The sequence below is a fragment of the Dermochelys coriacea genome, chromosome 10, assembly GCF_009764565.3.
Source record: "Dermochelys coriacea isolate rDerCor1 chromosome 10, rDerCor1.pri.v4, whole genome shotgun sequence".
Lineage (NCBI taxonomy): Eukaryota > Metazoa > Chordata > Testudines > Dermochelyidae > Dermochelys > Dermochelys coriacea.
Window position 1 is genome coordinate 86,079,517 of NC_050077.1, and position 27,112 is coordinate 86,106,628.

General features: G+C 47.0%; 2 protein-coding genes across 4 annotated transcripts in view; one reads left to right on the forward strand and one right to left on the reverse strand.

Moving 5' to 3' along the window:
- Positions 1-8,500, forward strand: part of PPIP5K1 (diphosphoinositol pentakisphosphate kinase 1) — a 216,118-nt gene extending 207,618 nt beyond the window's left edge. Inside the window, exon 32 of the mRNA XM_043494215.1 lies at positions 8,235-8,500. Coding sequence (XP_043350150.1) covers positions 8,235-8,260 — 26 coding nt within the window. The 3' untranslated portion in view covers positions 8,261-8,500. The remainder of the gene's footprint in view (positions 1-8,234) is intronic.
- MAP1A (microtubule associated protein 1A) overlaps positions 1-27,112 on the reverse strand; it is a 113,874-nt gene that overhangs the window by 42,283 nt on the left and 44,479 nt on the right. The window contains exon 1 of one of the 3 annotated variants that reach the window (XM_038418598.2): positions 2,546-2,645. The exons of 1 other annotated variant lie outside the window; for it this stretch is intronic. Coding sequence is in view for 1 of the 2 variants with exons in the window: in XM_038418597.2 (XP_038274525.1) it covers positions 2,546-2,572 (27 nt within the window). In the remaining variant the exon portion in view is untranslated. Of the gene's footprint in view, positions 1-2,545; positions 2,646-27,112 lie in introns of those variants that run through there. One more of the 3 variants, XM_038418597.2, reaches the window with a different exon arrangement.

A 27,112-nucleotide genomic window follows, 5' to 3' on the forward strand; every position in this document is an offset into this window, starting at 1 on the left:
CCTGGTGCACATCCTCTCCCTTGCTTTTACCTGCCTGTACTGGCCATTCACAACCCATAGCCCCTGTGCTTGAATTGTTATACATCCCACATCCCCCACACCTGCTAAGGATACATCTTCCTGGTCAATGCTGTATTCATGGCACTGACATGGGGAGGAGCAGCAAATGGGGCTGTGCTCTGCATGCTTCACCTCAGGAAATTCTTCTCATGGATGTTTTGGCCTGGGAAGGAACAACTCCAGACCCATACATCTTTCTGTGCCCACACAGACTAAATGGGGCATAGAAGTGCCTATTCATCTCCTCTGCCTACTTGTATTAACATCTATGTGAGAGGAGGAACATTTAGCTGAACTGCAACCATGGGGCAGTGGGGGAGGGAGGGGCAGCACCAGTCTCCTTGCAGCAAGAGGGACCCCCCCAACCCATCAGCCTCTGCAGACAGAAGATGGGACCCTGGTCTGCCTGAGATGATGCCTGGCCTGGGGGGCTCTTCCCAGTGGGATCAATGCTGTTGGGAGTGGGATAAAGCCCTGTCCCTGAGATCAGAGTGTGAGAACCAGAGAGCTTGTCTTTTCTGCAGTCAGGAGCCAGCAGGCACCAGCTGCAGAATTTGCCGCAGTATAGTGTGTGTGTGTGTGTGTGTGTGTGTATGAGAGCGAGAGAGAGTGAGTGTGCAGCAGCCATGCTCCTCCCCTCCAACCTCCTCCCTGTGTGATAAATTTGTCTAACTCCCTCCCTTCTTCCCCGCTCCACTCCCACTCCAAGTCCCAGCCTGATCAAACCCAGCCCCTCGCCCTGGTTCCCCTCCCCCACTTAATTAAGAAGTCTTTTGTTGGCTTCACCAGACTTTCAATTGCTCCATCACTGTTCAGCAGGGTTTGCGTCTCCCTCTTTACACTAACCCCACAACAGCAGCCTCTGGCCTGTGCTCATGGGGCCAAGCCTGCACGTGGCCCTTGCCCTCTGATTCTGTCTAGACTAGGAGAAAAGCTTGTATTTAAAAATATTTTAACTGACACATTCTTAACAGTAGCATTCACAGGGTTTAACACCTTCATAATATATTAGCTAGTGGTGGTCAATCAGCTCTGGACACGCCCTGTGAAACTAGAGCCCTCCACTTTGCTGATGGGACAATGGGTCATCTCCGCCCTGTAACCTTGGGAATCCAGGACAGGAGCTGCATGCAAGGGAGGGGCTCACCCAGTGCAGTGTCTGTGCTAAAGGGAAGGCACAACAGGGGCAGGGACTGCCAAGGACAAAGTCTGGGAGGACACAAGTGCTTCACTCTCTTCTCATGTCCAAGGAACTGAAAATCTGAACATTATCATTAGCATGGATACAGGGCTGGCACGACACACACCCAGGACAGCAACATCAACTCCACACACCCAACCACTTCATTCCTCTGTTTGGTGCCCTGGAAAAGCTGCATCACTCATACATTTCACAGGCAGCTTCCCCTTTTCCTCCCCCACAAACTGGAAGAGTTTGGATGCTTTCTGGCTTCCTGTAGTGGAAGAATGAAGTGTTGAATAGCTCCAAGCCAGACTTTAGTTAATGCAAGGATACTGCTGTGTGTGTGTGAGAGAGAGCGAGCGAGCAAAGGGGGCTCCCAGTACCCTTTCCAATCTATTAACAGCCCTGTATTCCACCTTGACACCCTCATCCTCTTCCTGATTAGCATTAGCCTCATTCCAGCATCAGCACCATACAGACACTTCAGTCACCAATTCTTGCCCACCGGAGTGCCTGTGAGACGCCATGCCGCCCCAGGTAGAGGGACCAGCACACTACCCTCAGGCAAGGCAGTGCTGACACAAGCTCTGATGCTGCAGCACACTCCAGGTTCCTGGCACTCAGTATTTTTCCCTGGGTCCTACCCTGTGTTAGCCATCCTGAGATATGTCTGAGCCAGAGAGACAAGTGCAGAGAACAGCTGAGCAGTCAGAGAATCCAGAGACTTTCTGTCCCTGGGGCACTTGGGACAAGAGCAGCTGGCAAGGGGCGAGGTCCTCATATAAAAACTAGCTCTGCCTGCAGGCACCTTACCCTCTTGTCACTGTTCTTTTCTGTCCAGTCCCCATGCAGCATCCCCTGCCCTATTTCAGCAGATCAAATAGAGAAACTGCATCTATCAGGAATCACTGCAAAGCTCCCCCAGGAAGTGTGATGGCAGATCTAGCAACCACGCCTCAGCCACAGCAGGGTGACATCCAGTCAATTGCATTCCCTTGAGATCAGACACAGCAGAGCTGGGACAGCAGACAGGGTGGATCTCCAGGTGCCACATATTATCCAGATTTCCTGTGAGCACCTCCAGATGGAAGGAACCCCCTACCCCAAAGTGATAGTTGTTTTGGGGTACCCTTAAACAATCCAGCTGGGAGCTAAGCAGTGTCACCTCAAGAATGAGGCCAATCCTGGCTATCTCGATCCTGCACGCCACCCCCTCCCCATCCCATTAACTCTCAGTCGCCCTGGAACACCCATTCACACCAGGCTGAGTGCACAGGATGGGAAAGAGTAGTCTGCACGTACCATAGGGTCTTGGGATGAGCAGCCCATGGAAGTAGCAGCCGCTGCTCAGGATGCCCGGAGAGTCACAGATACAAGCCAGCTGCAGAAGGCAGCTGCTATGTCAATGCAAATCGGGGGCGGAGCTGGCCAGCCTCTCTCTGACACCCATTCAACAATGCGCCAGGCAGACTTAACCCTCTCTGGGCCAGAGTCTTTGCCTGGAGAACACCCGGAACCAGAACCTAGTCCTAGGCACCCCCCACCCCTGCTGCTCCCTGATCATTAACCCTCAGGGAGGGGCCAGAGCCCAGCCACTGCCACGAGCTCCCTGTTAAAACCATGGGTGCCAGTGCCCAGCACCAGGCACCTCTGTGTCTTCTAATTGAGCCCTCTGGGTACCAAGCCTGGCCCTGGGCACTTCCACACCATCCTGTTAACCCCTTAGGTACCAGAGCCCGCCCCAGGTACCTCCACACCATCCTGTTAACCTCCTGGGTACCAGAGCCTGGCCACATCCACCTCCACACCATCCTGTTAACCCCCTGGGTACCAATCCTGACCCCATCCACCTCCACACCATCCCGTTAACCCCCTGGGTACCAATCCTGGCCCCAGGCACCTCCAGACCATCCTGTTAACCCTTGGGTACCAAAGCCTGGCCCCATCCACCTCCACACCATCCTATTAGCCCCTTGGGTACCAAAGCCTGGCCCCATCCACCTCCACACCATCCCGTTAACCCCCTGGGTACCAATCCTGGCCCCAGGCACCTCCACACAATCCTGTTAACCCCTTAAGTACCAGAGCCTGCCCCAGGTACCTCCACACCATCCTGTAAACCCCCCTGGGTACCAATCCCGAACCCAGGCACCTCCACACCATCCTGTTAGTCCCTTGGGTACCAGAGCCTGGGCCCATCCACCTCCACACCATCCTGTTAGCCCCTTGGGTACCAGAGCCTGGCCCCATCCACCTCCACACCATCCTGTTAACCCCCTGGGTACCAGAGCCTGGCCCCATCCACCTCCACACCATCCTGTTAACCCCCTGGGTACCAGAGCCTGCCCCAGGTACCTCCACACCATCCTGTTAACCCCCTGGGTACCAGAACCTGGCCCCATTCACCTCCACACCATCCTGTTAACCCCTTGGGTACCAGAACCTGGCCCCATCCACTCCACACCATCCTGTTAACCTCCTGGGTACCAAAGCCTGGTCCCATCCACCTCCACACCATCCTGTTAACTCCTTGGGTACCAGAGCCTGGTCCCAGGCACCTCCACACCAACCTGTTAGCCCCTTGGGTACCAATCCCGGCCCCAGGCACCTCCACACCATCCTGTTAATCCCCTGGGTACCAATCCTGGCCCCAGGCACCTCCACACAATCCTGTTAATCCCCTGGGTACCAATCCTGGCCCCAGGCACCTCCACACAATCCTGTTAACCCCTTAAGTACCAGAGCCTGCCCCAGGTACCTCCACACCATCCTGTAAATCCCCCTGGGTACCAATCCTGACCACAGGCACCTCCACACCATCCTGTTTACCCCCTGGGTGCCAGAGCCTGGCCCCATCCACCTCCACACCATCCTGTTAACTCCTTGGGTACCGGAGCCTGGCCCCATCCACCTCCACACCATCCTGTTAACCCCTTGGGTGCCAGAGCCTGGCCCCATCCCCCTCCACACCATCCTGTTAACCCCCTGGGTACCAATCTGGCCCCAGGCACCTCCATACCATCCTGTTAACCCCCTGGGTACCAATCCTGGCCCCAGGCACCTCCATACCATCCTGTTAACCCTCTGGGTTAACCTCTTAGGTGACAAAACCTGGCCCCAGGTACCTCTATACCACCCTGTTAACCTCTTAGGTGACAAAGCCTGGAATCAGTCTCAATAGCCATTAACCCCTTGGGTGCCAGAGCCCAGCTCTAGGAATGGCCACATATTCCTCGTTCATTAATGCCCTGGGTGCACCAACTCTCGGTGTCCCAAGAGGGGAGCTCTGATACCTCATTAGCAACATCAGAGCTTTCCCATGCCTTGAAATCCATGCAACTGGGTAAGGCTCCTTGCCCAGACACTTTCGCAGCTTATTTTTATAAACATGTTTCTGACCCCCTTGCAGGCAAGTTGCTACTTTGTTCAATGGAGGAAAGTACGCTTCCCACGTTTGGAGGAGAGCCTGTATTTGAGTTAGCTTTCAGTTAGTATTTCAGAAAGCTTATGCTCTAATAAATTTGTTAGTCTCTAAGGTGCCACAAGTACTCCTTTTCTTTTTGCGAATACGGACTAACACGGCTGCTACTCTGAAACCTGTATTTCAGTTATTTCCAAGTTGTGCTGGGGCCTCATGTCATGCCGAAACTATACAGAAATCTCCTTAATTAGCATTTGAAATATTGGCCAACATTTTGACCCACAGGCGCAATATTATCCACCCCAGCCAGATGGGGCTTATTAAAGTCCGACATGGTTCAGATAACTAAAAACAGTTAGTAGCTATAATAATCACACAGTATGAGGACGCTGACTCCTAAGCACTTCTGCCTTGGATGCAGAAGAGGCCTTTGATCACATGAACGGGGAGTAAATGCTATAGACCTTCCAGAGCCTGATTTCAGACCTGTTTTTAGATGATGGGTTAAACTTCTATATAAGGACCCCACATCTCTAATCTTAACCAATGGCATAATTTCACAATCATTTAATCTTCTCTGAGGTACCATATAGGGTTGTCCACTATCCCTTCTTCTGTTTGATCTGGCCCTAGAGCCCATGAAGAACACTACAGGCTCTCACCTAAACATTTGGGTATTAAGATTGGCCCACTGGAGTACCATTAGATGTTATATGCTGATACCCTTCTGTTTATAATGAACCTTGAAATCACAATCCCTGCCCTTCTTGCATTAATCCAATACTTTGGCTCACTTTCAGGCTGTAGCATTAACTGGAAAAGTTAGAACTACTTTAGATTGCCTGGCTGCCTTTTAGCAGGGCTTTCTCCCAGTGGAATTTTCATAGGCAGCAAGAGGCAGTTAAATACTTGGGGATATAAATAGCAAGAAACCTTAAAAAAACTGAAAAAATGAATTTAGATTCTAACTTTCTGCAACTGGCACAAAACACCAATCAATGGAGGTGCATTCACTGAGCCTGGGTGAGGGGGATTAGTCCAGTTCAGATTAATGTTTTACCTAGATGTTTATACATTTTGAGTGGGCTTCCTGTCATCATCTCACCATTCTATTTTAAAAGCTTTAATAGGATTATCGACACTTTTTTATGGGGCCTAGCATAACACCCCAGACTATCTTGGAGGATGTTTCAGCTCCTTCCCATTGGAGGTGTCTTCAGACTTCCAGACCTTCATAACTATTATGTTGTCTGTCTCATGTCCAGATCTCTCACAGTTTGCAACACGTAAACAATAACATCCCTTATGGATGGGGATTAAAAGAAAATGAATTAAATCAATCCTCCTGTTGGGATCCTTATCCTACCCTACAGAGAAAAAGAAAATGCCCTCTGTAGTGGCCACTAGGAGAGTATGGACCATTTTGACCAACAGATTCCATTTTCCCTCTTCGCACCATACAAAAGCCACTACGTGGGGTAATAGTGACTTACGGATTGGCAACCCACCAAACATATGGAGGGAATGAACAGAAAGAGTAGGAGTCCTTTCTCAATTGGTTGGCGATGGGGGAATGGTTCATTTGAGGTGTTACAGCAGTATAAGCTACTAGCTACAGCAATATGGCAATATATACTGCTAAAACCTTTCCTGACCTACCACTTTGGCCCAACAGCCGGAGACTAACTGACACACCTAAAGTACAGAACGGTAGAGAAGCTCTGCAAACTTCCCAGACCCTATATCTACATACATGCTTTTCTGATGGAAAAGGTCTCTGATTCCTGAAGCGTCCACTAAATCCTCAGATCAGAGTCAGAGTTTAAGGCCAGAAGGGATCACCAGATCATCCTGTCTGACCTCCTGTGTATCACAGACCATCAGTACCACCCAGCATCCACACACTAAACTCAACACCTGAAATCAGACCAAAGCATTATAACCCCCAGGAGAGTAGGCTGTTATGAGCCACAGGCAGAGAATCGGAGAGACTGAGGTGCATCAACGTTAAGAGTCCCCACAAAGGCAGGGAGATGATTGAGATATACCAGATGATCTTGGCAAGTGACCTGCACCCATACACTTCAGAGGAAGGTGAAAACCTCCCAAGGTCACTACCAATCAGACCTGAGGAAAAACTCCTGCCTAGTCCTACATATGGTGATCAATTAGACCCTGAGTATATGAGAAAGAGCCAGCCAGCCAAGCACCTGAGAGAGAGACAATGCTTGGTGCCATCTCAGAGCCCTGACCCTCCCTGTCCAATGTCCCATCTTCACCATGGCTATCCCTGATGCTTCAGAGGAATGAGATTTAAAAAAAAAGAGAGAGAGAGAAAGTGCTAGATTGTCTTTTAAAAAGCTCCACAATGATTAATTATATTGCACAATGCAAAATTTTCTTCTATAGATGTATGTTATAATTTAATTCAACAACAACAGAAAGTATTTAGAATGTACTGGACACCACAAAGGCTACATACAATTAAAGCTCTTAATATAAGACCATAAGCTCTTCCTTCAGATAGAAGCTGACACTGTGGCAAAAATAAGGGCACACTCCTGCACATGTTGTAGAAATATCCTCCAGTTAAACAGCTGTGGAAAGCAGTTGACACTAGAATTAAAATGATTTTGGGCTTCAGCAATCAAACATTGGTAGAGAACTACATTAGGATATTTACCCACGAAACGGGGCCTCTCATCAGCACAGCGTTAATAGTTCCTGAGAGAAGCCATGATCATGAAGTGAATGATTTTACAGAGTTGGGAAAGTAAATCAATGCACAATGGTGTTCTGATCTCCCTGGCCTTGCAACCATCGAAAGGGTCATTGTCCTCTACAGGGATTAACTATGTGAGTTTAAAGATATCTGGGCTGCATTTTAACAAACCTTAGATTAAGGAGTTCCCAAAGGCCCAGTGTCAGGTCCAGATCTTCTGCTGCTTCCCCTTCTCCCTCCTTGACTCTTCACCCACTTCTTTTTCCTCCTGCTTTCACTCTTCTCCTCCCTGCCATGTCTGTGTTGTGCCCACATTAATTGTAAAGTTTTGATTTATCTGATTTTATAGTTTAATATTATGATTGTTAAAATGGTTTTTGCACATGTATGCTAACGCTATGCTGTATGTCACAGTTGATCATTGTCATGAGGCAAGTACATCCCGTCCCCGTTTGAGGCAGGGGAAGGAGCCTTATAGCACGAAGGCTGAGTCCACCTGACCATCCTTGGCCTCACGGTGGTATGGCCTAGTCACCGCTGCACAGCCCAATCGGTAGAGTCAATATGGCTGCCCTCATTAGTGTGGCCTGGTGGCCCAAGTCAATGTCGCTGCCCTCTCTTGCAGGGCTGAGTAATTGGATGACCAGAAGGTGATGGGCCACCACCCGGCGTGGTGGCGGCCAGGGTAGGAGAACTGAGCACTCCCTACTCCACTGGGTCACAGCCCAAGGCCTTGTCAGTGGCGAGTGTACTTGTCACTAGATCAGCAGGGATCCAACCGACACATGCTGACTTAGTTCCCAAGCCAATGGTTAGTCCCCTGGGAAACTTCCTATTGTGTCTTCCAGGGGCTTGGTCCAGAGATCATCCATGAAGCTCCTGGTGGTTCTGAGGTCTCCTGGGTCTCCTGGGTCTCCTGCAGGAAGCTGACTATCTGCCTGGGTCTCGGAGGACTTGGCCTCCGTGATCTTGGGCTTCAGCAGCTCACAGGGAGGAACCTGCAACATCCATTCTCTCTTCGGTGTTCGGCCCTGACTGAGCTGGGCTGTTCCCTTTTACACTGATGATCCAGTTGGAGCATGCCCAGCAGGGGATAGGGGGTGTCGCTTCCTCTGCCCAGAGTGCAGGGTTAATCCCTCTTTGTCCAGTGTGGGGCAACTACACCCCTCATAGTCATTTTAAGTTAACAATTTTCATTTTTCGTTTTCTTTTTGTATTGTGATGTTTGCATTGAAAAGTAAAAGATAATAAAACCTTAATAAAAAACCAACCAAACCCTGGGTGCCAGAGCCTGACCCCAGCACCACCACCTGTTCCTCATTTGTTAACCCCAAGGGTGCCGGAGCCCAACCCCAGCAACTCCACATGTTCCTCATTTGTTAACCCCCTGGGTGCCAGAGCCCGACCCCAGCACCACCACCTGTTCCTCATTCAATAACCCCCAGAGTGCCGGAGCCCAATCCCAACACCTCCACTGGCTCCTCATTCGTTAACCCCCATGGTGCCGGAGCCCAGGGACATCAGTGGGCTCATTCATTAGCCTTCTTGGTGTCAGAGCCCAGCCTTGAGTGCTTCTACATGCTACACATTAACTCTGTTGGTGCCAAAGCCCAGCCTGAGAAACCTTCCATATGCTCCCTCTTACTCCATGGGTGACAGAGTATGGCTTCATGACCCTCCTTGTACTCTCAACATCCTTCCCCACCAAGTGCCTCTGCACCCATTAACCTTAGTACTGTACCATTACCAGTACTGCCAACCTCAGGAGAGCAAAAAAAATCATGAGTCACACCCCCAAAATCACGAGATTGGCCTGGAAAATCATGAGATTTCATACCAAGGATATGTTGTGGGTTTTTTGAACTCCCCCTTACCAATTGTGTGTGCGTGTGTGTGTCAGTGTTCCCTCTAATTTTTTACGTCCATGTGCGGAATGGATTTTATGTGCACCAATATGGAGGTGATGTGCGACACATCACCTTCATATTGGTACACATAACAAAATTCATGTGGCGGGGGTGGGGCCAAGGGTCTTCTCAGTGTGGGAGGAGGCTCAGGGCTGGGGCAGAGGGTGGAGCATGGGGGGGATGAAGGCTCCGGCTGGGGTTGTAGGCTCTGGGAGGGAACTGGAGATGAGGGCTAAGGAATGCAGGAGAGGGCTCAAGACTGGGGCAAAGGGTTGGGTGCAGGGGATGAGGGCTCTGGGGTATGGTTGGGGATGAGCAGATTGGGGTGCGGGAGGGGGCTCAGGACGGGTGAAGAGGGTTGGGGTGCTGGGGGGTGTGGGCTCTGGGGTGGGGACAGGGATGAGGGGTTTGGGGTGCAGGCTGCCCCGAGACTGCTGTGAGGAGAGAGGACTTCCCCCAGCCCTCTCTCGTCGCAGTAGCTCAGGGTCAGGGGAGAGGTGCCTCTCCCTGGCCGCAGTAGCTCCGGCAGGGCTATGCTGGACTGAGGGAGGGGCTCCTCTCCCTGGCAGTCCGGCGGATCTGGGCCGGGGGAGGGGCTCCTCTCCCCCAGCCGCAGCAAGTCTGGGGCAGGTCCACGCTGGGGCCGGTGGGTGGGGGCGCCTCTCCCAGCCACGGCAGGTCCACGCTGGGGCCGGAGGGGGGGGGCGCCTCTCCTGGCCACGACAGGTCCATGCGGGGGCCGATGGGGGGGCACCTCTCCCGGATGTGGCAGGTCCATGCTGGGGCTGGCAGTTTTGGTCCCTGTTGCAGGAGCTCTCACCCCCACATCTGCCAGCCCCCTGCCCAGCAATTATTCTGTCCCCAACCAGCCCCTACTCACATCTGTTCAACCCTCACCCCCCATTAATTCTGCCCCCCATCAGTTCAGCCCTCCCTCAGTGAGCACCCCTTCTCTTACTGGGTTCTTCACCCCCCCTCTCCGAGTCTGGAGTGGGCAGCTCTTCCCCCTTCATCTCTTGCCAGGCCAAGTGCTGCAAGGAGAGAGGAGAGGCACTGTCCTATCCACATTACTCACAGGAGAGGAGGGAAGGGTGGGTGGAGCCCACCTGAGCAGCTAGGCTCTTTGCTCCCACCTCCACTCCCGCCCCCCTCGGGAGAATGGCTTTAGGTTACTATGGGAAGGGTTTCAGAGTAGCAGCCGTGTTAGTCTGTATTCGCAAAAAGAAAAGGAGTACTTGTGGCACCTTAGAGACTAACAAATTTATTAGAGCATAAGCTTTTGTGAGCTACAGCTCACTTCATCGGATGCATTTGGTGGAAAAAAATGCACCAAATGCATCCGATGAAGTGAGCTGTAGCTCACGAAAGCTTATGCTCTAATAAATTTGTTAGTCTCTAAGGTGCCACAAGTACTCCTTTTCTTTTTGCGAATACAGACTAACACGGCTGCTACTCTGAAACCTGTGTTTATGGGAAGGGGGAACTCTGCCTGCCATACCTCTGATTGGTTATTCTGCACCAGGAGGCAGGCAAGTGGGGCAGGAACCCAATCAGAGGGCTCAAATTCACCAGAGGACTGGAGCTTCTTGTGTCACTGGTCACCGCCAGAATGGCTTCAGCCCCGGCCAAAATCCCACCATTGCAAAAACATCACCATAGCTGGCAGCATTGTATTACTCTGACCAAAGCACTCCTTCATTGCTCTGCCCCTGTACATTTCACCACAGCTGCCAAGTTTTGTTAAGCTCTATGTGAGATTTTATGCATGTTATATAATGAACCCGTATTTGGCAAAGCTAAATGAGGCCCTACACTCCATTTAATGGCATTTCTCTGACTGTCTGCCTGTTGGTCTGGATGTAACGTAGTAACTTTTGAACACAGCCGCCAATTGCTTCCACAATTTCAGGGAACATTCTAAGCATCAGTGGGCACAATCCTATTGATTTTGGGTGAAAATTAGAAAACTGGAAAAGCCATCTGGAGAACCTTCAAAGACAGGCAGACAGACAATCAGCGAAATGCCATCAAATGGAGTGTAGGGCACACTCCTCTTTAAGTTCCTGCTTTCACCTTCCAAGGCTTCCCACCCTCCATTCTGAGTACCTGGTTCCCCCCTTTCACTGCTCTCCCTCCTCCACTCCCTCCCTCCCTGCTCTGGGGTGCTGCTGGTTACCCCATCCACATTCTCCCCCGTCCTGTCTTGGGTCTGCACTTTCTCCCCTTGGTCCCTGCTTCCCTTCTAAAAACCCTCTCTCTGATGCTCTCTTAGTTGTGTGTGGGGGGAGAACCAGGGACCCAGAGGGGGGAGTGTGTGCGTGGAGAAGCAGGAACCTGGATGGGGGATGAGAGTGAAGTATCATAGAATCATAGAATCATAGAATATCAGGGTTGGAAGGGACCCCAGAAGGTCATCTAGTCCAACCCCCTGCTCAAAGCAGGACCAAGTCCCAGTTAAATCATCCTAGCCAGGGCTTTGTCAAGCCTGACCTTAAAAACCTCTAAGGAAGGAGATTCTACCACCTCCCTAGGTAACGCATTCCAGTGTTTCACCACCCTCTTAGTGAAAAAGTTTTTCCTAATATCCAATCTAAACCTCCCCCATTGCAACTTGAGACCATTACTCCTCGTTCTGTCATCTGCTACCATTGAGAACAGTCTAGAGCCATCCTCTTTGAAACCCCCTTTCAGGTAGTTGAAAGCAGCTATCAAATCCCCCCTCATTCTTCTCTTCTGCAGACTAAACAATCCCAGCTCCCTCAGCCTCTCCTCGTAAGTCATGTGCTCTAGACCCCTAATCATTTTTGTTGCCCTTCGCTGTACTCTTTCCAATTTATCCACATCCTTCTTGTAGTGTGGGGCCCAAAACTGGACACAGTACTCCAGATGAGGCCTCACCAGTGTCGAATAGAGGGGAACGATCACGTCCCTCGATCTGCTCGCTATGCCCCTACTTATACATCCCAAAATGCCATTGGCCTTCTTGGCAACAAGGGCACACTGCTGACTCATATCCAGCTTCTCGTCCACTGTCACCCCTAGGTCCTTTTCCGCAGAACTGCTGCCGAGCCATTCGGTCCCTAGTCTGTAGCGGTGCATTGGATTCTTCCATCCTAAGTGCAGGACCCTGCACTTATCCTTATTGAACCTCATTAGATTTCTTTTGGCCCAATCCTCCAATTTGTCTAGGTCCTTCTGTATCCTATCCCTCCCCTCCAGCGTATCTACCACTCCTCCCAGTTTAGTATCATCCGCAAATTTGCTGAGAGTGCAATCCACACCATCCTCCAGATCATTTATGAAGATACTGAACAAAACGGGCCCCAGGACCGACCCCTGGGGCACTCCACTTGACACCGGCTGCCAACTAGACATGGAGCCATTGATCACTACCCGTTGAGCCCGACAATCTAGCCAGCTTTCTACCCACCTTATAGTGCATTCATCCAGCCCATACTTCCTTAACTTGCTGACAAGAATGCTGTGGGAGACCGTGTCAAAAGCTTTGCTAAAGTCAAGAAACAATACATCCACTGCTTTCCCTTCATCCACAGAACCAGTAATCTCATCATAAAAGGCGATTAGATTAGTCAGGCATGACCTTCCCTTGGTGAATCCATGCTGACTGTTCCTGATCACTTTCCTCTCCTCTAAGTGCTTCAGGATTGATTCTTTGAGGACCTGCTCCATGATTTTTCCAGGGACTGAGGTGAGGCTGACCGGCCTGTAGTTCCCAGGATCCTCCTTCTTCCCTTTTTTAAAGATGGGCACTACATTAGCCTTTTTCCAGTCATCCGGGACTTCCCCCGTTCGCCACGAGTTTTCAAAGATAATGGCCAAGGGCTCTGCAATCACAGCCGCCAATTCCCTCAGCACTCTCGGATGCAATTCGTCCGGCCCCATGGACTTGTGCACGTCCAGCTTTTCTAAATAGTCCCTAACCACCTCTATCTCTACAGAGGGCTGGCCATCTCTTCCCCATTTTGTGATGCCCAGCACAGCAGTCTGGGAGTTGACCTTGTTAGTGAAAACAGAGGCAAAAAAAGCATTGAGTACATTAGCTTTTTCCACATCCTCTGTCACTAGCTTGCCTCCCTCATTCAGTAAGGGGCCCACACTTTCCTTGGCTTTCTTCTTGTTGCCAACATACCTGAAGAAACCCTTCTTGTTACTCTTGACATCTCTTGCTAGCTGCAGCTCCAGGTGCGATTTGGCCCTCCTGATATCTTTCCTACATGCCCGAGCAATATTTTTATACTCTTCCCTGGTCATATGTCCAACCTTCCACTTCTTGTAAGCTTCTTTTTTATGTTTAAGATCCGCTAAGATTTCACCATTAAGCCAAGCTGGTCGCCTGCCATATTTACTATTCTTTCGACTCATCGGGATGGTTTGTCCCTGTAACCTCAACAGGGATTCCTTGAAATACAGCCAGCTCTCCTGGACTCCCTTCCCTTTCATGTTAGTCCCCCAGGGGATCCTGGCCATCTGTTCCCTGAGGGAGTCAAAGTCTGCTTTCCTGAAGTCCAGGGTCCGTATCCTGCTGCTTACCTTTCTTCCCTGCGTCAGGATCCTGAACTCAACCAACTCATGGTCACTGCCTCCCAGATTCCCATCCACTTTTGCTTCCCCCACTAATTCTACCCGGTTTGTGAGCAGCAGGTCAAGAAAAGCGCTCCCCCTAGTTGGCTCCCCTAGCACTTGCACCAGGAAATTGTCCCCTACGCTTTCCAAAAACTTCCTGGATTGTCTATGCACCGCTGTATTGCTCTCCCAGCAGATATCAGGAAAATTAAAGTCACCCATGAGAATCAGGGCATGCGATCTAGTAGCTTCCGTGAGTTGCCGGAAGAAAGCCTCATCCACCTCACCCCCCTGGTCCGGTGGTCTATAGCAGACTCCCACCATGACATCACTCTTGTTGCACACACTTCTAAACTTAATCCAGAGACACTCAGGTTTTTCCACAGTTTCGTACCGGAGCTCTGAGCAGTCATACTGCTCCCTTACATACAGTGCTACTCCCCCACCTTTTCTGCCCTGCCTGTCCTTCCTGAACAGTTTATAACCATCCATGACTGTACTCCAGTCATGTGAGTTATCCCACCAAGTCTCTGTTATTCCAATCACGTCATAATTCCTTGACATCACCAGGACCTCCAGTTCTCCCTGCTAGGAAGAAAGTAGGAAGTAGAAAGTAGGAAGTAGAAAGTAGGAAGAAAGCAGGATCCCAGAGGAATGTGGGAGAGAAAAAGGGGATGGTGGTGGGGGTGTGGAAGACACAGGGAACTACAGGTCATCTTATATAAGCAATGAAGTGTGCGACCCTTTAGATTCTACAAAAAAGAGAGATACAGAGCCTCTGGCATAGGGGGAGGAGAAACTGAGAAGCTACACAGAGCCTCCAACATGCAGGAGGTGGGGGGGGGGGGCTGTAGGGATTCCCTAAAATGGAGAGAGGGTGGCACACAGGGAGCTTGGGGGAGAATGGAGAGATGGAGGTGCCCCTGGTGTAAGCAATGAGCGTAGCCTATAGAGCAACAAAGCATGTGATTCTCTAGTCATATTGACAAATTATTTGTATATGACCCTAAACTTCAGCTTACCGTCAACACACCCTGCCCCAAGCAACAGCAGGGGCAGGATACAGAGCTGCACAGATCATGGCAGGTGTGGCATGTGGGATGGAGTCCTGGGGAGACACCAGGCTACAGGTGTAGGTAAGTTCCAGAGAACGTCGGAAGTTGCGGTCGGGTGGGTGCTGGATGGTGTGAGGGGGTCTCGAGGTGGATGAGAGAGTCCTAGAAGGTATCCAAGGATGACAGAGACTGGAACTGCTGAAGCGTGTGTGCAGTGCTGGATTAGGTGGGTGCTGTCCAGGGGTAGCTAGGTGCAGAGGAAGCTGAGAGCGGGGTGGCTGGTAGTTAGCTGTGGACGGAAGGCTGTCTGGGGTAAGCTGAGGCTGGAAGGCTGGCTGGGAGGAAGGGAGGGTGCTAGGGAGATTGGCACCAGTACTAGATCCCTCACCTTTTCCCTTGTAGCTGTTGCCACTGCTACCGCCTGGTCCTTCCTGCTGTGATCAGGGGAGGAGGGAAGTGAGGCCACATGGCTCCCTGGGAGAGCAGCTGCCACAACAACCTCTGGCGGTCCATAACAGCAACTGCAGCTGTCCCTGCAGCCCAGCTGGATGTGTAACAATGCATCTGGGCTGTGGAAACACAGGCAGGGCTGCCAGATGCATACCAGGCAAGGTGCATTACACCGGGAAGCCCTAACAACGAGGAGTCCTTGTGGCACCTTAGAGACTAACAAATGTATTTGGACATAAGCTTTCGTGGGCTAAAACCCTTCATAAGATGCAGGGAGTGGAAAATACAGAGGCAGGTATAAATACCAGCACATGAAAAGATGGGAGTTGCCTTATCAAGTGGTGGGTCAGTGTTATGCCCAAATAAATCTGTTAGTCTCTAAGGTGCCACAAGGACTCCTGATTGTTTTTGCTGATGCAGATTAACACAGCTACCCCTCTGAAAGCAGAGAAGCCCTGTTTCACTGTACGTAGATACTGCACAGATCCCTTCTTTTCTTCCAGTAGGTTTTAGCAACCTAACTGCCTCAGGGCTCTCTGTGCTGAAGGAATGGGTGATATGACTATTCGTGGCACCCCACTTTACTCCCTGTTTCCACAGGCCTCTGCTTTTAATGCCTATTTCAATATTTTAAGGCCAGAAGGGACCACTCTGATCATCTGGTCTGTCCTTCTGCATAACACAGGCCCCAGAACCTCACCCAATAATATGTGAGCAAAGCCCATAACTTCTCTTTGAGCTGTAGCATCTCTTAGAAGGAATGGGAGAGGCACAGGTAAAGGGCTGAGAAAATCATCCAGGGCACAGAGAAGCTCCTGCAAAGTAAAACTGCAGCTGTCTCACTTACTCCAAGATTCTGTCAGGTAAGCCAAAGAGGTGACCCACAGGAACCACTCCATGTGGGGACAGCTGGTGGGGGAGGGACAAGATGATTCACAGGAGGTTCTGCCACTATGGGCATGTCCGCACTGGACTTTTTTTTTTTTTAACCTCAAGTTGATTGCCAATAGGGCTTGACATAGGATAAAGTGAAAACATGTGGAGTGTCCAAATTAGCCTTTACTAATGTGCTAACCACTGTAAAGTAGCTGGCCATCAATTAATTTGAGGAAAGAAGTTTTCAGTAGACAAACCCCATGTGAGAATTAATGGAATGGACATAGTGACCCACAGATTTCACCTTCAATGATATGACTGTTGCTATCATTCTGTCCTGCATTTTGTGGAACAGTCCCACTTACTGCATGACTTGCAAAATATCTTGGGGGATGGTACATCAGCACATTGTGACACTGCTTTTTACCCAAGTAAATGCCTAATTATTTTTAATACTACTAAGTTCTTGCAGTAATTTTTCACAGGAGCCTTATGATTTGAGGTTCCCATCAATTTCTGAGAACCCAATCTGAGATATTTTGAGCCTGACTGACATAGATACTGAGGTTTCAGAGTAGCAGCCGTGTTAGTCTGTATTCGCAAAAAGAAAAGGAGTACTTGTGGCACCTTAGAGACTAACAAATTTATTAGAGCATAAGCTTTCGTGAGCTACAGCTCACTTCATCGGATGCATTTGGTGGAAAAAACAGAGGAGAGATTTATATACACACACACAGAGAACATGAAACAATGGGTTTATCATACACACTGTAAGGAGAAAAGGAGTACTTGTGGCACCTTAGAGACTAACAAATTTATTAGAGCATAAGCTTTCGTGAGATACAGCTCACTTCATCGGATGCTGTAGCTCACGAAAGCTTATGCTCTAATAAATTTGTTAGTCTCTAAGGTGCCACAAGTACTCCTTTTCTTTTTGCGAATACAGACTAACACGGCTGCTACTCTGAAAACTGTAAGGAGAGTGATCACTTAAGATAAGCCATCACCAACAGCAGGGGGGGGAAGGAGGAAAACCTTTCATGGTGACAAGCAGGTAGGCTAATTCCAGCAGTTAACAAGAATATCAGAGGAACAGTGGGGGGTGGGGTGGGAGGGAGAAATACCATGGGGAAAGTTTTACTTTGTGTAATGACTCATCCATTCCCAGTCTCTATTCAAGCCTAAGTTAATTGTATCCAGTTTGCAAATTAATTCCAATTCAGCAGTCTCTCGTTGGAGTCTGTTTTTGAAGCTTTTTTGTTGAAGTATAGCCACTCTTAGGTCTGTGATCGAGTGACCAGAGAGATTGAAGTGTTCTCCAACTGGTTTTTGAATGTTATAATTCTTGACGTCTGATTTGTGTCCATTCATTCTTTTACGTAGAGACTGTCCAGTTTGGCCAATGTACATGGCAGAGGGGCATTGCTGGCACATGATGGCATATATCACATTGGTAGATGCGCAGGTGAACGAGCCTCTGATAGTGTGGCTGATGTGATTAGGCCCTATGATGGTATCCCCTGAATAGATATGTGGACAGAGTTGGCAACGGGCTTTGTTGCAAGGATAGGTTCCTGGGTTAGTGGTTCTGTTGTGTGGTGTGTGGTTGCTGGTGAGTATTTGCTTCAGATTGGGGGGCTGTCTGTAAGCAAGGACTGATAGATACTGAGCACACTCAGCTCCAGCTGACTTCAGAGTTGCAACCCAATGTGTCTCAAGTCAGGCTCCCATAAACTGATGAACTCCTTATCTTCTGTACAGTTTTATCGTTCTTGCCCTCACTGCTATCCAGTGGTAGAGAGTATATATCTTTTTATCCGTTTTAAATGTGTTGCTTTTCAATTTCATTGGGTGTCCCCTTGTTCCTGTATTTAGACAACAGAGAAGTAGCTGATTTACCCCATTCAGATGTTTTCATTAAAAAGTGTCCACAATGATAGCCCGGTATTTTTACTGTATAATTACTTAATTTGGAACCTAGTAACATAAGAGTACTTCAGATTATTCCTTCCAATGAATGTTACTTTGCATTTGTCAACAATGAAATTCATCTGCCATTTTGCTTCCATTTGCTCAGCTTGGTTAGGCCCCTCTGACATTCCTCGCAGTCTTGGCTACCCTAACTAATTTTCAAAAAGAAAAGGAGTACTTGTGGCACCTTAGCGACTAACAAATTTATTTGAGCATAAGCTTTCGTGAGCTACAGCTCAAATAAATTTGTTAGTCTCTAAGGTGCCACAAGTACTCCTTTTCTTTTTGCGAATACAGACTAATACGGCTGCTACTCTGAAACCTGACTAATTTTTTGTCATTTGCTCTGCAAATTTTGCCATCTTAGTCTTCACCTCTTTTTCCAACTAATTAATAATACTAAACACCACTATTCCTAGTTGGGAACTATCATGAAGAACTAACCGTTAGCCTTTTGACATGTTGAAAATATACTATTTATTCATAATTCTTTGTTCTCCGTTTTAGCCAATTTCTGATCCATGATAGCACCTCACCTCTCACCCCATGACAACGTAGGGCTTGTCTACACTAGAAAGTTTCATTACTTTAACTACACTGATATATACAAAGCAGCAACCCTTCCAATCTACCCCTCCCCCCACACCAGTATGGACACAGTTATACTGATATAAAAGTGTATATACTGGGATATATTGTTCCAGTTTGAGAACCAAAACAAGCTTTACTGGTAATGCTTTTATACTGGTATAACCGTCTCTACATTGGGCCTTTTATGGGTATATCTATGTGATCAAAAAAAAAATCACACTGCTGACAGATGTTTTACCAGTATAATTTTAAGTTTAAACTAGCCCTTAGTTTCCTTAACAGCCTCTTCTATTTGCTTTTGTTAAAGGCTTTTTGAAGATCCAAATAAACCATGTCAATCAGTTCTCCTTTATCCACAATTTTGTTAACATGCTAAAGGAATTCTAAGAGTCACAATTTTCCTTTAAACAGAAGCTATGCTTATTTGTCTCTATCATTTCATGTTCTATCCCTCTTGCATGTCACTCATTTTGGTCCCAAAAAGTTACCTATGTTCCACACAAATGTAGTGTACCCTAATTAGTTTTCAACAATAAAAGTTATGTCAGAAATAAACTATGAACCTGAGGCTATATAGAAAGAGTTATTTACTTAAAGTGTGATGGGATTCATTCATTTAAAGTTCCTGTCATGAACAATTTGTCTCTCACTTTGGTTCTTTGTCACACACTGAGCCTCAAATTCCTTGCCAATTGAAAGGTGTGTCATGTTAATCTACTGTAATTTGAGAGGTTTCAGAGTAGCAGTTGCTGTGCTAATCTGTATCCGCAAAAAGAACAGGAGTGCCTATGGCACCTTAGAGACTAACAAATTTATAAGAACATAAACTTTCGTGGGCTACAGCCCACTTCATCGGATGCATAGAATGGAACATATAGTAAGAAGATATATATACAGAAAAGCTTCAAAAACAGACTCCAATGAGAAACTGCTGAGCCTGAATTAATATGCAAACTAGATACCACTAACTTGGGTTTGTATACGCAAAAAGAAAAGGAGTACTTGTGGCACCTTAGAGACTAACAAATTTATTAGAGCATAAGCTTTCGTGAGCTACAGCTCACTTCATTGGATGCATTTGGTGGAAAATGCATCCGATGAAGTGAGCTGTAGCTCACGAAAGCTTATGCTCTAATAAATTTGTTAGTTTCTAAGTTGTCACAAGTACTCCTTTTCATTTTGCGAATACAGACTAACACGTCTGCTACTCTGAAACCTTGGGTTTGTATAGAGACTGGGAGTGGCTGGGTCATTACACATATTGAATCTATTTCCCCATGTTAAGTATCCTCACACCTTCTTGTCAACTGTCTAAATGGGCCATCTTGATTATCACTACAAACGTTTTTTTCTCATCTTAATTAATTAGCCTCTTACAGTTTGCATGGCAACTTCCACCTTCTCTGTATGTAGGTATATATCTTCTTACTACCCACAGATCCTTAGATTGGAATTGGTTGACCAGATGAGAGTGGAGACAAGGATGCTACTTAAACTGGGCATACAGCAGTAAAGTATGATAATCAAAGTGGATGCGGGACTTATATTGTACCTAGAAAAGGAGTACTTGTGGCACCTTAGAGACTAACAAATTTATTAGAGCATAAGCTTTCGTGAGCTACAGCTCACTTCATCGGATGCATTTGGTGGAAAAAACAGGAGAGATTTATATACACACACACAGAGAACATGAAACAATGGGTTTATCATACACACTGTAAGGAGAGTGATCACTTAAGATAAGCCATCACCAACAGCGGGGGGGGAAGGAGGAAAACCTTTCATAGTGACAAGCAGGTAGGCTAATTCCAGCAGTTAACAAGAATATCAGAGGAACAGTGGGGGGTGGGGTGGGAGGGAGAAATACCATGGGGAAATAGTTTTACTTTGTGTAATGACTCATCCATTCCCAGTCTCTATTCAAGCCTAAGTTAATTGTATCCAGTTTGCAAATTAATTCCAATTCAGCAGTCTCTCGTTGGAGTCTGTTTTTGAAGCTTTTTTGTTGAAGTATAGCCACTCTTAGGTCTGTGATCGAGTGACCAGAGAGATTGAAGTGTTCTCCAACTGGTTTTTGAATGTTATAATTCTTGACGTCTGATTTGTGTCCATTCATTCTTTTACGTAGAGACTGTCCAGTTTGGCCAATGTACATGGCAGAGGGGCATTGCTGGCACATGATGGCATATATCACATTGGTAGATGCGCAGGTGAACGAGCCTCTGATAGTGTGGCTGATGTGATTAGGCCCTATGATGGTATCCCCTGAATAGATATGTGGACAGAGTTGGCAACGGGCTTTGTTGCAAGGATAGGTTCCTGGGTTAGTGGTTCTGTTGTGTGGTGTGTGGTTGCTGGTGAGTATTTGCTTCAGATTGGGGGGCTGTCTGTAAGCAAGGACTGGTCTGTCTCCCAAGATCTGAGAGAGCGATGGCTCGTCCTTCAGGATAGGTTGTAGATCCTTGATGATGCGTTGGAGGGGTTTTAGTTGGGGGCTGAAGGTGATGGCTAGTGGCGTTCTGTTGTTTTCTTTGTTGGGCCTGTCCTGTAGTAGGTGACTTCTGGGTACTCTTCTGGCTCTGTCAATCTGTTTCTTCACTTCAGCAGGTGGGTACTGTAGTTGTAGGAATGCATGATAGAGATCTTGTAGGTGTTTGTCTCTGTCTGAGGGGTTGGAGCAAATGCGGTTATATCGTAGCGCTTGGCTGTAGACAATGGATCGAGTGGTATGATCTGGATGAAAGCTAGAGGCATGTAGGTAGGAATAGCGGTCAGTAGGTTTCCGATATAGGGTGGTGTTTATGTGACCATCGCTTATTAGCACCGTAGTGTCCAGGAAGTGGATCTCTTGTGTGGACTGGTCCAGGCTGAGGTTGATGGTGGGATGGAAATTGTTGAAATCATGGTGGAATTCCTCAAGAGCTTCTTTTCCATGGGTCCAGATGATGAAGATGTCATCAATGTAGCGCAAGTAGAGTAGGGGCATTAGGGAACGAGAGCTGAGGAAGCGTTGTTCTAAGTCAGCCATAAAAATGTTGGCATACTGTGGGGCCATGCGGGTACCCATCGCAGTGCCGCTGATTTGAAGGTATACATTGTCACCAAATGTGAAATAGTTATGGGTCAGGACAAAGTCACAAAGTTCTGCCACCAGGTTAGCCGTGACAGTATCGGGGATACTGTTCCTGACGGCTTGTAGTCCATCTTTGTGTGGAATGTTGGTGTAGAGGGCTTCTACATCCATAGTGGCTAGGATGGTGTTTTAGGAAGATCACCAATGGACTGTAGTTTCCTCAGGAAATCGGTGGTGTCTCGAAGATAGCTGGGAGTGCTGGTAACGAAGGGCCTGAGGAGGGAGTCTACATAGCCAGACAATCCTGCTGTCAGGGTGCCAATGCCTGAGATGATGGGGCGTCCAGGATTTCCAGGTTTATGGATCTTGGGTAGCAGATAGAATACCCCAGGTCCTGGCTCCAGGGGTGTGTCTGTGCGACATCTTCATCATCTGGACCCATGGAAAAGAAGCTCTTGAGGAATTCCACCATGATTTCAACAATTTCCATCCCACCATCAACCTCAGCCTGGACCAGTCCACACAAGAGATCCACTTCCTGGACACTACGGTGCTAATAAGCGATGGTCACATAAACACCACCCTATATCGGAAACCTACTGACCGCTATTCCTACCTACATGCCTCTAGCTTTCATCCAGATCATACCACTCGATCCATTGTCTACAGCCAAGCGCTACGATATAACCGCATTTGCTCCAACCCCTCAGACAGAGACAAACACCTACAAGATCTCTATCATGCATTCCTACAACTACAGTACCCACCTGCTGAAGTGAAGAAACAGATTGACAGAGCCAGAAGAGTACCCAGAAGTCACCTACTACAGGACAGGCCCAACAAAGAAAACAACAGAACGCCACTAGCCATCACCTTCAGCCCCCAACTAAAACCCCTCCAACGCATCATCAAGGATCTACAACCTATCCTGAAGGACGAGCCATCGCTCTCTCAGATCTTGGGAGACAGACCAGTCCTTGCTTACAGACAGCCCCCCAATCTGAAGCAAATACTCACCAGCAACCACACACCACACAACAGAACCACTAACCCAGGAACCTATCCTTGCAACAAAGCCCGTTGCCAACTCTGTCCACATATCTATTCAGGGGATACCATCATAGGGCCTAATCACATCAGCCACACTATCAGAGGCTCGTTCACCTGCGCATCTACCAATGTGATATATGCCATCATGTGCCAGCAATGCCCCTCTGCCATGTACATTGGCCAAACTGGACAGTCTCTACGTAAAAGAATGAATGGACACAAATCAGACGTCAAGAATTATAACATTCAAAACCAGTTGGAGAACACTTCAATCTCTCTGGTCACTCGATCACAGACCTAAGAGTGGCTATACTTCAACAAAAAAGCTTCAAAAACAGACTCCAACGAGAGACTGCTGAATTGGAATTAATTTGCAAACTGGATACAATTAACTTAGGCTTGAATAGAGACTGGGAATGGATGAGTCATTACACAAAGTAAAACTATTTCCCCATGGTATTTCTCCCTCCCACCCCACCCCCCACTGTTCCTCTGATATTCTTGTTAACTGCTGGAATTAGCCTACCTGCTTGTCACTATGAAAGGTTTTCCTCCTTCCCCCCCCTGCTGTTGGTGATGGCTTATCTTAAGTGATCACTCTCCTTACAGTGTGTATGATAAACCCATTGTTTCATGTTCTCTGTGTGTGTGTATATAAATCTCTCCTCTGTTTTTTCCACCAAATGCATCCGATGAAGTGAGCTGTAGCTCACGAAAGCTTATGCTCTAATAAATTTGTTAGTCTCTAAGGTGCCACAAGTACTCCTTTTCTTTTTGCGAATACAGACTAACACGGCTGCTACTCTGAAACTTATATTGTACCTGTTATTCAACTGGGCTTGAAGAGCCTCCCCCATCAGCCAGGGGTCTGACGCAGCTCTTCTGCCTTTGCAGGGTCAGGTGATGCCTGTGACACACCTTTCCCTTTTAAAGTTTTAAAAAGAAAAATTTGCTGAATGACAATGTAACGAAAGACAAAAATAGCTGTCAAAGCCAGGCAGAAGAAAACAAAAACAAACCAGGGAAGCACTGAGGACACTGAGTATGTTCCACTCTCTTTGTACCCTCTAAATCAGAAGGACCTGAAGGGTGGTGGTTGGGGTCCATTCCCTTTTTGTTTCCCTGACACCCTTATGAAGTGAGGGAAGGCGGACGGAGGAGTGAGTGGCCCCCAGCAGACACCGCTCTCAGAGATTCCAGACGTTCACAGACCAAGTGGTTTGACCCCACGGTTGGATACGCAGAAGCCTACTCCATTTTAAAACAATCCCTTTACCTAGCTTTCTTGGTACTGAAGAAAGGCACACTGTGTTGTAATTCCATGGATCACCCCAACAGCCTGTTTTAAAGACAAAAAGAAAAGGAGTACTTGTGGCATCCGATGAAGTGAGCTGTAGCTCACGAAAGCTTATGCTCTAATAAATTTGTTAGTCTCTAAGGTGCCACAAGTACTCCTTTTCTTTTTGCGAATACAGACTAACACGGCTGCTACTCTGAAACCTGTTTTAAAGACAGGCACACTTAAGATCCATTAGTCTTCTAGAGTACAGTTGCCTATTGTAATCAAGAAATAGATTGGAGGAAGAGGGGCAGTGATGGCACTCTTCCATGCTCTGCCACAAAATAAGCTCCCCCCAAGTGTGTCATCAAAATGAGAAGTTTCTCGCAGTAGAGCTTATACATGTCCAAAATGATTGTGCAGCTCTCTGGGCTCCTTCAGCTTGGCTCCCCCCTCATGGGGCTTGAACCTCCCCATGAGCTCACCACACCTTTTTGGCTTGGCTCCTTATTACTTGGGCGGAGGGGGAAATCAGGAGTCAGGCCCCCCAAAATAATGAGTGACTTAAAATTCACAAGATTTCAAAAAGACTGGATTCCTTTTATTTGCCTTCTGGTTATGGTTAACCCAGGTCACATTTTCAAGCTTTTCTCTGAGACCATGAGGGCTAAAAACTTACTTTCTATTTTAAATGAAAGCTGAGATTGTCATGAAATAAAATGATTCCAGGAGGTGGGACATTACGGAAACATCAAATATTGTCAGGTTTCAGAGTGGCAGCCGTGTTAGTCTGTATTTGCAAAAAGAAAAGGAGTACTTGTGGCACCCTAGAGACTAATAAATTTATTTGAGCATAAGCTTTCGTGAGCTACAGCTCACTCCTTTTCTTTTTATCAAATATTGTGAAAGTCTCAATAAAATCATGAGGGATGGCAATATTGTGAATGGGGCAGTTCACACCTCTCCAAGCTATTGTTCCAAGTTCTCTTCAGATGTATGTAGAAATCTTTGTATCAGTTAGATTCACATTTTTGAGATTTTCTTCACAACCATAACAGCTGGAGGCTTCTTTTTCCTAAATGAAAGCAGAGATTCTAGAGAACAAGATAGCAGCCTCAAAGAAGTGCTGGTGCATCATACTGGTGTGGACTGAACCAATACAGCCCTTGATTTTAATATGAGTTTGTTTATTATTGTTAGTATCTTATTTCTTGGCACTTTTGGATGAATCCCTCCAGACCTTGTGATCTGTTGTGCTGCAATCTATCCATCTAATCCAAAACCCTGCCTTTTGACACCTCTTTCTCTGACAGCATGTAATACCTTTTAAAAGAAGAAATAGCAAGGACAGATATCTCCCAAGAATCCTCTGTGATGAAAACAAAAAATCACTGAATTTCTCTGTAACATCTTCATTCTCTTTAAATGCCCCCTTTACTTACTGGAGGATCAGACCTACTGACTATCTCATACACTCCCTCCGTCTCATATACTGAAATAATTTTGTACTTGTTTTTATGTATTAGGCTCTTACAAACCCTTTTAGCTCACCTAATTTCCATTTTACATTTTACCTTCTGTAATTTTTTCTCCATTTTATTGGCTTTATTCGGGTTTTCTGAAGGATACCTGTTTGACTTGAATAACTTCCTGAACCTTTCTATTTAACCATTTTATTCCCCTCCACCATCATCCCCCTTCTGTTCCCTTTCTTCTTTAGGGATATCCATATCTTCTGATTTCAGAGTAGCAGCCGTGTTAGTCTGTATTCGCAAAAAGAAAAGGAGTACTTGTGGCACCTTAGAGACTAACAAATTTATTAGAGCATAAGCTTTCGTGAGCTACAGCTCACTTCATCGAATGCATTACGATGCATCCGATGAAGTGAGCTGTAGCTCACGAAAGCTTATGCTCTAATAAATTTGTTAGTCTCTAAGGTGCCACAAGTACTCCTTTTCTTTTTCCATATCTTCTGAGACCTTGTATGATTGCTTAGGCATTCTCTATGCAGTCTAAGGATTTTAATTCCTTCACTTTTGATGAGGTTCCACATTTTTTAAAACTTCTATCTAAAGTGTTGTGGCACTGTGCAAATTTTTGGGACATTTCTACCTCAAGGAACTGTTGAACTTAATTATATCATGCCATCTATTTCTCTGTGGCTCAGCTATAGTTAGGTGTTGACAACTGTGACACAGAGGTCCATGGGTGTTTCACTAGACTGTCAGCAACTCTTGTCAGGCCTGACATACTACACTTAACACACTGTTGTCATGATATATACACAAATGGTGGCATGTAACATATCATTGGAAAACTAATAACTCACTGATCATTAACATTCTTGTGTGATGTATGCACGAGGTGTGTACAGAGAGATAAGGTGGGTGAGGTAATATCTTTTATTGGACCAACTTCTGTTGGTTAGAGAGACAAGCTTTCAAGCTTACACAAAGTTCTTTTTCAGGTCGTGTGTACAGTTACAGATACGCGCTAGAATTATGCTCTGAAAATGTGTTTGGTAAGCAATGCATAGGTCCAGTTTGCCTTAAATACACATTCCTTAATCTGAATGTCTGACCAGGCTGGTTGTCAGGCAGAGATAAAGAAGGTATATTTACATAAAAAGCAAACAAAGCCATCAACCTAGTGAGTGGGGGAGACAGCCTCTTGCAGTGGTCTGAACCTCAAAATGATAAGCAACTGAATCACCTGATTGTATATAATATTACATGCATTATAAAAATGTATCAATAACATATTTTATGAAAGCCTGTGACATACTAATAATTAATATAATTGTGAAATGTATGCATTAACATTATATGAGAAGTTATGTATACTTATTGATATTATGCTTTCCTCTACAAAGAAAGAAACAGATTTTCTC